A 13,157-nucleotide genomic window follows, 5' to 3' on the forward strand; every position below is an offset into this window, starting at 1 on the left:
GCCGGCTGCACGCACGAAAAAACATGACTCATGCGGCGTTACCTCGCTCTGAGGCGTTCCATTTAAGGCTTAAAGTGCAAGCGAGAGCGCGGAACGAGCGACAAAAAGGCACAATCGGCCTCCGCGTTCGGCAGCGTTCGACATCTGTCTCTCCCCTACTCGAGTGAGCGATGCGTCCGCGTGGACAGCTGCTATACAGTAAGGCTCGTTGCACATTACACGTTTTCGCTCGTGCGGGAATAAATCGTACGGGCAAATATTTTTAGTCTCCTATGAGGAGTATGGAGGTCTTTCATATTATACGGTTACAGCACGGACGCGATTTTTGATCGCGTTGCAGCCGTCCAGTGCCACTACAGATGAACGGTAGCCGTATCGTATCTCCGCTTAGTGGACTACGTGGCCAAATGCACCCTTTCATACTAGACGGTTTCAATCGTGCGGGAACCTGTCTACTACTACTATTTTGTTCGCGTTGTTTGCTGTTGCGTTTCTTTTGCGGTTTAATATACGTTCAAAAAATAGCTTTTTAGCAACTTCCAACAGACAAACGGACAGACCATCAAACTGACCGACGGAATTGGGAAAACAAATATGTATTTAGTGGTTTAGAGATTATACAACGTGAAAATAAGCAATATTCTCGGAGGATGATTCTTTTTAAGATTACAATACCCCCTCTACAAAGCAAATAAAAACAGTCGGTGTTAAAGACACTTATTACCTTAAAGTTATAGCTAGCATTTCAATAGGTTGTGTACAATTTCTAAATTATGTGTTTTGTCGTTCTGACATTCTGCAGTTTGCCGTGCAGTTCGTCAAAGGAGCCAACTGACATACGAAAGTAGTTGAAAAACTTCCGTTTATCATTTCTCAGGTCTTCCAACAAGGTGTAGAATAACCCCACTTCCTCACCTTTCTGATTAATAGGATGCACCCAATGAAGGCGCTCACGCCTTTGTCTTTTTCGACGCCGATACAATAACCAAGCTATAATTTGCCCCCGATTCATAGTCACTGTACAATACTTTCCTCAGAAATGGTGACAATGAGCGTATGTATCTGAATAATGTTTTTGTACGGTTACAAATCCTGTGATACCTACGTTTAAAATCGTACAGTGGGAAAGCAGCTACACCACGATATAAACTCGTACGACTTTTGATCGTGCGAGCGAAAACGTGTAATGTGCAACCAGCGTTAGGATTTCTTACCGGTTATCCCTTAAGGGCAGAGTCTTTTAGTTAACACGTTCCCAAGTCGACTGTCCCGATTTGACCATCGAACCCCCTTCACGCGCTAAACTTATTGATGAATGAATGATTTTTTTGTACATAGCTCAAGATGGGTCATTCGCTGTTTTTTTTATTTTGCTGATTTAGTGAAAACTGATACCAACTAGGTTAGAAATCTTCTTCGTCTTTTTCGATGACTTCGTGAAGTTCTATAACTTTCACAGTAACCAGAACTATGGAGTTTCCGTTAATTTCTGCTTATACATAGATAATTCTTTGAAAAAATTCTTTTCGTTTACTGTTGCAGAATGCCAGTGCGCTTATTTTACAAGTAAATGAACTCGATACCTGTTCTATGAATTTTGAAAGAACTAGAACGAACAAAATAGCTCAAACCCCAACGTCAAAACACGACACTATAGTTGTCCGAAGCACTTCAGGGACTGGAGTGCTTCGGACAACTTCAGTCTCTGAAGAAGATAAACTTGTTACCGAAAAGTGCTTCGTGTTTTGGCGTTGGGGTTTGAGCTGTTTTGTTTGTTGTACAACAACCGCCAAAGTTTTTCCAATCTTCGTATTTTGAAAGAATTACAACTTTATGATTATGAAATATTTAATTAATTTTGAAATATGTTTTAAAGTCTAAAGTAGTTTTTTAGTTTCATTGCTTCGTACCAGAGATGATGTCCATTGAGACTTGATGTTAAGGTAGAGAATTACCAGTATTAAAAGTTTTAAAGAGTTTGACAAAGGGACATTTTCCGCAAGAGTCTATAAATAGGATGATCAAAATTATCTATGAGAATAGACGTATCTTTTTCTTGTTTATCCTTGGGACTGCAGTCATTGGCTGTGTTTTGGACAAGCCCTTGTTAAGGTAGGAATAGCTTCATGAGTAGTGCAGACAAAAAGTGAAATGTGATAACCGAATAATAGTGCAGCCCTTAGAGGTTGCTTAGGTACGTTAAAAATTATGGTCGGCTTTATAACTACCTGGTTGGAATTATATCTTTAAATAAACGTCTTTGCTCTTCTAAATTCCTGAGAATGTTGAACTTCCTTTAAAGTGCGATACCGACAACATGTTAAAAAAAAGGGCGAAACTAAGTCAAAAATATGATTTCCATTTGTTTGCCATATAATTTAATATAAAAAGCTAATAGAGACTGAAATCGCACCGGTGTTATACTATATAGGTACCTTATAATTTCTTGAGGTACGGGTACCGATAGGGACCGATATTCATTCTTCCCATCCTTCTAAAAATTTAGTACTTATAAACTTAAACATTGTTATATATATTTAGGAATTTCATTAGGTCAATTTTTAATAGGCCGCATATGAATTGGTGACCAGGAACCGATAATAACGTAGTCAACGTGATAATAAATCGTTTGTAAACCTATTCTTCTTAAAATTAAAGGCAAGTATTTTAAAGAAATTGGAAATTTATTGTTGCAGAAATGAATAGAGGGGTTTCCCTGAGTAGTGCTTCAATGGGACGTTTTTCAATTCCATGACCAGTTTTTCCGTTTAGCCTATTGATAAGCAGTATTGTTTACGTTCTCCATGGTTGTAGCTTCTAATTCATCTAAATCTTCATCTATTGTCTATTGCATCTAGTTGACACCGTCCAGAGTTTGCTACTTATTTCAGAAACATCCTGTATATTAGTGTATAAATTGCTGCAATTCGGAGATTGTATGAGCGCTTCTACTATTCTGTGAAAACCCATTATTAAAAGGCTTTTTCTAAGTGTTGAAAGTAAATTTCAGCATTGAATTAATGTAATTACAGTTTTGAAAGTTAAGCAGTATTAAATTTTGATAAAGGTTATACATACATTTTATTTTATTGAAATGTATTCGCTTCATTACACGTAATAACATCATTTCATTTTCATAATTACCTGAATATAAAAAAACTCAGACAATTGCCTATTGAGGACGTTTATTGTTATTATGAGCACTAGTTTTCGATTACGTGCATTACATATAAACATAACTTACCGACAATGCGTGTAGTTCGACATTCTGTAGAATGCCTAGAATCCTAATATTCCCAAGAAAGTCTGTAATGCTTAGGCAATGTATACAGTAATTTACTGTATTCCCAAAATCTAACCATTCTATAGAATACCAAAACTATTGCCGGCAATATGTAAAATAGATTAATAATTGTAAATGTATTAAACTTCGATCCACAGTCGATATAATTATCCATTTAATTAATTATAGAAAAATTGTCATTTTATACTTTACCTTATTTAGTGTAAAGTCTTCACCTTGCATTCAAGTTCGGGTTTGTTTCCCCAGGAGCATCGAACCCCCTCTCTCTACTTTATTATTTTTTCTTATTTCTTGCTTTCATTTTGTAGGTTTCATACATATGTAAACATTCTCTGTCAAGCATGCTATGTTTAAACATTTAGTAATTATCTGAGAGACCCCAGCATTCTATAGAATGTCTAAATTGTAGACATTGTGGTAACATACTTACAGGTCATTTCAAACGGTTAGAAATACGATTTTGGGAAAACGTGCTCGAATAGAAGGGAGACGTGATCAAGGCAGAAGTGTTTCGACTTAGGTAAATTAGATTGCCCAATATGATTATTTACATGTTTCCTCTGCATCATTGATCCAACCAATAACATAAATACATTATTGCCTTCATTAAATATTGATAAGTTGAGTATTTGTATTATTAATAGGAATTTGACAATTAATACGCAATGCTATGTGTAGTTTGTCCTAGGAAAACCTGTTTCACCTGAAATTGAACTGGAGTATTTTCTATCTCTGGATACACTAAAATGTATTTTTTTAATAAAACGTAGAAATCGTCTAGTTGAAACTGGATATCTCATCCAAAATGCAAATGTGAAAAACTGGTTATGTTTTGATATGCCTTCCATCAGTCCGTACGACGACTGTAAGAGTTAAATCGATGTATAATTCAAATGTATACAACAAAATTGTAGTAGTTATCTATGTTGAATCCAAACTAGGTCTAGTTTTCGCGAAAACAGTTTTAATTTGAAACTGGGCAGTTTTTCTATGAGGCTTTCTTCTATCTAGTTGTTATTTGCTGCTACTAAAGTACCTCTTGTGTTATTGCGTAAATTGCTAACCAAACTAATAAATAAAACTTCTAAAAAGAAAGTTTGTGTAATATCGTAGTACAGGCACTGTATCGCCATCTAGTTGATATTTGCTGCTACTGAAGTATTTCATGTGTTAGACGAGACGTTTGTTGAGAGTCAAAATAAAATTCGGAATCCACTTTTGGATGGTATTCAATTTGTGAAAATCACAGCAAACTAAAACACTTGCTCATTTGTTATATTGTTTGGTATTATGTAGCATTGAAGACGCTAGAAATATAACTTTCCCTACCCCCAAGGGTGCTGAGAATGGCTGAACTAATCAATCTTGCTCAATCTAGCTACTACAGAGAATACGTACGTAAAATACCGTCAGCCTAGGAATATGTCAGCTGGAGTACCTTAGCGGCATGGTCTAGAGGTTTAGGCCAGAGCAGGGCAAACTTTAACTTCGTAGGAGTCGTTACCTGAGATTAGTTTGGGTCACTCCATACATACCCTTCAATAAGTACGAGAGGGTAAGCAGTGATGACCATATTGCTTTCTCTTTTTCTTCTCCCTTCCACTCCCACATCAAGTCCCTTCATTCCGTAGACGAGCGAAGCCTCTCTCGTAACTTAAATAATACCTACGAAAATTTTCTAATGATCGTCCCGCAGCTAGGGGGTAGCATGTCGGACTACGGTCGCAATACTATTGGGTTCGGTTGTGGAAGAGGGGACTCACCTACGAAATGGAAGGGATAGGAAAAGGAAAGAATCATCTCACTCGCACTCGCAGGAGTAATGAGGACTTCCTTGGCTATACCTGAGGAGCACTCGGGAGTTAAAAGAGCCGAGTTTGCTAGGCTTTGGTTTAAACCATTACTTAGCATTCGTGAGGGGGTCGGTTCTATTCCGGGTTCGTCTGTCTTGGTCCAAGTTTTTCTGTGGTTTCTTTGGATCACTTAGGCAAATGCTGGGGCAGTAATATTACACAGATAATCTCTCATTCTCTTCTGTCTTCATTTTGTTCGTCTCATCTTTCTCACCCGAACCACCACCCATCTATTCCCACGATTCCCACGATTCCTGAAAGGAGGTTCAAGAGGGCCTCTCGCCCTACCGTCCGGCGTAATCTGTAGAAATTGACCGCCTACCGGCATTAGTGGCTGGTGGAAATAAAACACCCAAAAGTTTAAGTTTTTTTTTACAGCTGGATGAACGTTAAGACGGTATGTCATGTAAGAAAAAAAACACTCAAGCACAGATACATTGCACGTTTACGTAAGGGGGAACAGTCAGGTCACGCCTTGCGGTTCCGTTATGTCCGGAGAGTAGGGTCAATAAATTGATGAATTTTGCTTTCCGTAATTAAGGACAGTCCCCAGTTCATTTGAAGTACTTAAAGTAACTACTGAAGAATGACAAAAATCGAGAAGAAACTGCGGCGCGGCGAAACGTTAGCGCTCTTGTGCGCAACGACCCTGCGCCGTTGAAAACTGCTGATCGTCTTCGAATCTATCTAATGGTGCGCTGTCCAGCTGCAACTTCGCCTATTGTAGGTACGGTAGTTGTCCGGTGAATGCGGTGTGAAACTCCAAGGAAGGGGTCCGGTCACGTCATTGAAAACTCAACTGAATTATTCGAAACAGGTTTACGTAGCAGTGTTAAATACCGTTTTAAATCGGCGTGCTCCTTCTCTCAGTCGCTCATCGTGATAGTCTATTTCGTGTCGTTGATTCGTGTGTTTATTTGTCGTCGCAGTAGACCGTGAAAATAGCCAGAGAAAAAAAAGTTCCGAAATATCCGCAGACGCTATCCATATCAAACCAATCGCAATGTGAACTAAACATAAACGTCCCCAACTTTTGCCACTCGAAAGTTTTACTTCGCGTAATAACGTGCGCCTTTAACAAGATCAAAGTGCTGAAGTTCGCTTATTTTACAATTAGTTCGAATGTGCAGATGTAGGTACACATCGCAGTTTGGAAACGTACTTGCCTATGGTATTATACAATACATAAGCATACATACATACAGGTACAAGTCGACTTTGTGTACCTACACGTGTGTAGTGTGATTGTATGTGTGTGATCTGCAAGGCCAAACAAACAAACTCTATTGTTTAAGTTGTTAAGGAGCTCAATCGTTATTAGAAATGATAAGCAAACCTCCAGATATGGTAAATATCCTTTTTTTTTTTACTTTAAATAAACTAACAATGGTTTTGGGTGTGTTATTAAACTTCCCACTTTCCAAAATCGTCGGATCCATTGAAGTCATTTTTGTCGCGAAATGTCTTGTATAACTTACTACACACCTACGGGTGCGAAATGTTTATGAATTTTTTGTAAACGTGACCTTATACCTACCTTTTTAATTAACAATTAGGTAATTTTTATGCGTACATAACAGTCAGGCAATTAAAATAGAAGTACATGAGAGCATTCCGTACCTATTCCAGGCATTAAAAGGGCCCATTCTAATAGGCCGTTTTAGGTCACTCATGTATAATAAGGAAACGAAATGTAGTTTTAATTACTTACTCGAGAATATCACTGATGGCTATTGAAAAATGTACCTACTATAAATCTAATAATTGAATTCTTCGCCAAAATAAGTTAACAATAATAAGATAATGGTACCAATTAGACACTATGACGACCTTCACATTAAGTTGCTATAATGGAAAGATTCGCTTGAGTCTTTTTTCATTGCAGTGACGTAATCGAGATTTTTATTTTTATTACATAACACCAGACTACCTGTAATATTAACTTCACTCTACTTATCCTGTATACCCATAAAGCGTTTTTATACACTAGTGGCAAGATCCGAACCTAACATGGGGATAGCCGGTGAGAACGGACAATATCTTCTTAATTTTACCACTACAAATTACCTCAAATTAAAGGAAAATTATTGCTATTGTCATACCCTCACCGGGAATCGAACCCGGTACCTTTGGCTTTACGCACCAATGCTCTGACGACTAAGCTATGAGAGGTGACAACAGCAACAACGACAAACCGTACTTATTAGGCTACAAATCTGCCGAATTAAGTATCTATATTAATACTATATGAACCATTTTGACATTTAATAGGAGTTGATATTAATAATGCAAATTCAATTTTATTTTTAATTTTCCCACTACAAATTACCTCAAATTAAAGGAAAATTGTTGCTGTTGTCACACCCTCACCTGACTACTATTCTCTTCCTGCTTGTTACCACTTGGAACATGCCCTTGTTATGTTAGGCAATGCTTCATGAGTAGTACAGACAAAGTGAAAATAGATAACTGAATAATAGTACGCGGTGCAGCGGTTAGAGTTTGCTTAGGTACGCTAAAGATCAGGGTCGACTTTATAACTGCCTGGTTGGAATTATATCAATCTATAACAAGCGTCTTTGCTTTCCTAAATACCTGAGAATGTTGCACTTTCCTTAAAGTCCGATGCTTGCAACATGCTGAAAGTCTGCTTGAGTGTATCTTTAACTGTTACACATCAATTGATGTAATGTTATTCCTTTTTCTTTATTAGTGTCCGCTGCAATTCCTACCTGACATCTCTTTTCTATGTTTACGACATTCCCTACAAAGTCTGTCGTAAGTAAAAGTAAGCATTCTGACAGCAACCGCTCCAATCTAATTAATAAGTTGAAAGAAGAAAGTAAATGCCACAGTTTTATTGCGGACTTTGCCAATTTTAAACGTCCCAACTATAGGTACATGCTTCTCATGCAGGTAAATAATAAAGTAATAGATGCAAGTCCAATAAATACAATTTAAAGCCATTAAAGGTGTTACGATTTGTTTAAAAGATTATAAAATTTCGTTTAGTTTAAGTCAGTTTTCAAAGAAAAAAATCCGACAAAGAAATATGTAAATGTTCGGTGATCGTTTTTCCTTACCTGTATAATGATATATTCTTATCATATTTGTCATTATTTTACTTATTAAATTTGAATCTCAGCCTTCTACGTATTTATCACCCATTATAAAACTTGTTTTAAACGTGATTGTTGACAATAATTATAATTTTCATTTATTAGTCCTGGTCGAATCTAGGATTGCTTCCACGATTGGAGCTGAAATTGATTTAACGCCGGCGTTTTAGGTTAGATCGAAGAAGTGACCCTACTTTACAAAGTATAGATACATGTTATGATGATACAGAACCATAATTTTTGAGGAACCCTGTTCAAGCCTTACCTTAGTAAAAATTAGGGTTCTGTATAGTTAGTATTATGACTATTATTTCGTATAAGTTGTCCTTGCGAGTTATTGTCAAAAGATTGTATATTTATTATTGTTAATTTCATATGACTGCTTTAGATAGGTACGTAGTCAGATAAAAAAAATCCAGTTCGATTCATTATTGTTTTAAAAAGGTAAAGAAACTCAATTAACTTTCATATTCTCTCATGAGACCTCTAAACAAATACGTCCTTCTAACAATTTTCTGTACAATCATTTCTTCTGGTCGAACAATGCTTGCTCGCTCCATCTTACACGATTAAAGAGCGCTGGTTCTCACAATTTTTTATCGATGCGATACGATGAATTGAGCAAAATCCAACTTTCTTCGTAGAACTAGGTTTTTAGGTGTATGTGTATGCATATAGGTACATATATACGAGGGTGGATTGATAAGTTTCCGGCCTAACCAAGAGATGACGCCACTAGGCCTACCTTGAGGTGACATTCTATAGTACCATCCTTGGATAGCTTGTAGCTATAGTTTCAGCCCGATCTCCTTGCTAGNAAATTTTATTATTTTTTAGCTAAACCCGCAACGTTCTAATGGAATTGTTCGTTTACTTTTCTTCCATGTTCCCCGCAAATAATTCGTTTCGTGACCCATTCTGGAATAAAATCAGCTAGTTAAAACTATTTGGTGGATAATATTATGTCAGAAAAATTCTCACGTACGTAGGTACTAAGCAATTAAAAATATAATCGTGTCCCCGATAAAAAAACCTAATAATTTCCGCCTTATTTTTTAACCTGGGCAAAGCAAACGAGCGTAAGACGATACGCTTGTGTAAATTGTTTTTGCACAAAAGGGTCTTTGAATATGGTGGATTAAAAAGGAGACCTTTTGGCTGCTGACACCTGTACATGGAGATTGTATAGAGGCTACGAACAGCGGGGCAGAACAGGTTGAAATGCCTATGTCCCGCAGCGAAGGGCTCGTATTCTACTTACCGAACAAAGCTCGACACCCTTCATAAATAAGTTAGAACTGCTTACCTGAGTTTATTTTTAACAACCAACTACTGACTCTACTGACCAGAGATTCTGAAAAGTGCATGCTACGATGCATTTGAAAATGAAGAGAAAGAAAGCAAATATAGGAAACGATTCCTTATTTCAAATTGTGAAACTGTGATGGAAAAAATTCTGCATGTGTTTAAATAGAAACAGTGACGATTCATATAGTTTAATCTATTATAATGTATAACTACTGTATTAGAAAATACCACAAATGGCGCGATAAACGCCAACTGTAGTACGATGCTACATTTTAGGATTACGTATGCTCCAACAAGGTCCATTTAAATATATGGATATCTACTTGCTGAAACGAATCCCGGCGTAGCTAACCTTAATGTGATAGGCACGTTACCATAATCGAATAAAATAATTCGAAGTGGTTTGTATTCTGTCGAAACTGCCAAACGCGGATCGCGATTTCGATCTTTTTGGATCTCATCAGCGCGTCGCAGGCAGCTCCGAAAGAACACAGACTGTGTGATAGAAATCGCGATCCGCGTTTGGCAGTTTTGACAGAATATAAACCGCTTCGAATTATTTTATCCTCCATCCTAATTCAACTTTTCAGGCGAGGCAACCCGATCCTCATGTGTTCTCTATTCAGGTACCATCCCCACCCCACGTGCTCGTTGCTCTAAACACTATGTCGTTTTCGAAGACAGCCTATTTGACCCTAAAACTAGCATAACCTAACCTAACCTAACCCAAAAATGGCTTTTCTTTTTGTGGTATTCGAGCAGCACATTAGAGTACAACAGTAGCACAATTCAGCATAACTGTCCTTTTTTATGTTTTCAAAAATGATGAGGCTGCTTCGGGATATTTAACATGAGATTTGTACTATATATTATCAAAGTTACATTATATGGTTAAAATGAAAAGAGGGATTCTTTTTATGGAAAAAAACGGTTTATGGTAAATGGAATTTAATTAGTACCTAAACTTCGTGCCTTTGTTCTGTTATTTACTATTAAAAATATTTACCATTGAAAATACACATGTAGTATAGATACATATAGGTAGATACGGTTGAAAGTACCCATAATCCCCTATTATTTTTTATTCTTTACAGTTTCGTTTAAAGAAAGCTGATGCGAACCAATACTATATAATTACGTTGCATTAGTTACGGTTATTTTAACAGTAAGTATCTGCGTTGTATGACGAACATCTTCGATAAATTTATTAACTAAGTAGAAAAGGTGTAATTTATTGCTAATTAAGTTGATTTATTTTTACGTATAGTCGACAAGGCGCAAAAGAAACGCATTTGTAGACGCATTGTTCGTTTAATAAATCAGGACAGTAATATAGAAATTAAGTACCTATGCTATATGTTACCAGTCTCATGTAATGTAGTAGTCTATGTGACAACACTGAAAACAGAAGACTTGGAAGGAAATTATGTTAATANGACTACTTACCGATTTTATTTATCGAAAATAAATATATATTTACAGTGCACTTCAGTACTTCAGTAAATTAAAGATAAAATAATTTCAGAAAGAAAACACATGTCAGTTATGAAATGTTTATTTATTTAATTTTAAAATGGTTTCCCACTACCTTAACAAATTCAATGTTTAGAAATTCATGTGCGTCTAGCTTTTTGATGCAATCATCTAGATTCTAGAAAAACTTTATTAGTTTTAGTTTGTCTTGAATTTGACCAATAGAAGGGTAGTCTGATAAAATTATCATTGTTATCGTGATGTCTATAAATGAATAATATTAAGATTAATATGTGATGTGAAGCTGTATTATTTAAACAACTTTTTATGACATTATAGTGGCAATTAGCACTCAAGGTCATCCGCCGCCGTTACGAGGCAATTGATGTATAATTAGGAGGGAATTCGACATACCGAAAATTTTAACCCTAATTAAAAATAGATATATGGGAGGGAACTAGACATTATCCATTCAAACAGATGTAGCAGCGAATGTAATTATTATTGTGGATGATGATATTTTTCACCTATTATGTGTATATATATACCAATTTTTCAATCTATTATGTATATATACACCAATAGCCTCACAGCTATTTCCTCCTACCAGCTTTACATAGCAACCAGTGGGTTCCCCTCGAGAGTTACATCTTGCGAAGTGGCATGCGGCAATGAATGTAAAACAACATGTAAGGAAATAAACAAAACCCTCAATTAGAACAATACAATGCGATAGACAATTTAAACAGTCCCAGTTGGGGCCGCCCTTGCGATGTCCCAACGTAGTCGAACTCGGTGATGTAGTTGTGTCCAACAAAGAATCTCTGATGACGATTGTAGACTGCCTGAAACAATAGGTGTTTGCCACACCTAGGCCCCAGCTAAATAACCAGGCATTCTATGCATTGGCCTAATGCATAGATCGCTCCCAATGCTTATCTTTGCATTGGCAAGCTATATGTAGAGACTTATCCCTCTACTGGACGCCCTTGTGCCGATATCACCGCAGCTTTACCGACACTCAGGCCACTGCTGTATACGGCAGGTCAAAGAGTGGACTTCTACTCTCTTTAACACGTCATCCACAGGTGCACTGGCACTCCAGGCATATCTAGCTAGATCTGCAGTGAACTACCTGACGCACAGGATTTACACTCCACCTAAAGGCACATCCGACCCGTCGGCCGTTTGCCTTACACTTCTACAGACCTTACATTTCAACGATAACAACAACACTTATAATACATAATATGTGCACAATAACCAACTTTCTCAATATTATCAAATATTAACTGCCCTTACAGCACCTTACTCTCTCACCAGAGTAACCACTGCCCTTACGGCATCTTACTCTCACTAAAGTAACCAACTGCCCTACGGCATCTTACTCTCTCACCAGAGTAACCAACCGCCCTTAAGGCGGTTTACACATCCTTACACGCAGACTGCCACTTCACCACTGACTTTAACTTAAAAGCCCTCTTCCAACGGCCCTCTTTGGTTTCATTCTACATATATGTCATTAGTATTTGGTTAGCCCAAATAGTAAATAAATGCCGAATAAATAACTTTCCTACACAGAGAACGAAATAATCTTATAAGGGTTCCTTTTTTCTTTATGAGATACGGAATCCCAACTAGGATGTAGTTAAGAGCAAAATTACTCTTTATGTAATAGTGTATTTTCCAAACGCCCGTCTTTGTTAATTTTACTTTGTATTCTACGAATTTCTTTGAATGAAACTTTAAGTACCTAGTAAGTAAATTCCTTTTTAGGATTCTTGGATTATTCACGGTTAATTGGCGTGTAATTACACGTTACATTTATAGCAATAAGTTTTAGTGTTGGATTTCTCTTCTTTACTAAACAAACAGGTACAGTATCTTAGCGGCAAATTAATTTTATAGTTGTTATTTGTTTTATTACAGGTAGTTGTTAATAGTTTTACTAAATAAAAGTTTTTTAGTGTTGTTAACGATGTTTTCTTGAGGTGATACTTACAGTAACACTTGTACGTGAAATTTCGTTGAATATCGACGCAACATTAAGTATGGAATGCAATTAAATTTTAAAAAGTTAAGTAGGCATTCTAATTTAAA

At 36.7% G+C, this 13,157-nt stretch overlaps 1 protein-coding gene across 7 annotated transcripts in view; it reads left to right on the forward strand.

Annotated features, from left to right (window-relative positions):
• The window catches only part of LOC108740021 (mitogen-activated protein kinase-binding protein 1), a 482,920-nt gene that overhangs the window by 364,417 nt on the left and 105,346 nt on the right, over positions 1-13,157 (forward strand). The window contains exon 1 of one of the 7 annotated variants that reach the window (XM_025979100.1): positions 5,900-6,504. The exons of 5 other annotated variants lie outside the window; for them this stretch is intronic. Coding sequence is in view for 1 of the 2 variants with exons in the window: in XM_025979101.1 (XP_025834886.1) it covers positions 6,481-6,504 (24 nt within the window). In the remaining variant the exon portion in view is untranslated. Of the gene's footprint in view, positions 1-5,899; positions 6,505-13,157 lie in introns of those variants that run through there. One more of the 7 variants, XM_025979101.1, reaches the window with a different exon arrangement.

This window comes from Agrilus planipennis, unplaced genomic scaffold (assembly GCF_000699045.2).
Source record: "Agrilus planipennis isolate EAB-ADULT unplaced genomic scaffold, Apla_2.0 scaffold26, whole genome shotgun sequence".
NCBI lineage: Eukaryota > Metazoa > Arthropoda > Insecta > Coleoptera > Buprestidae > Agrilus > Agrilus planipennis.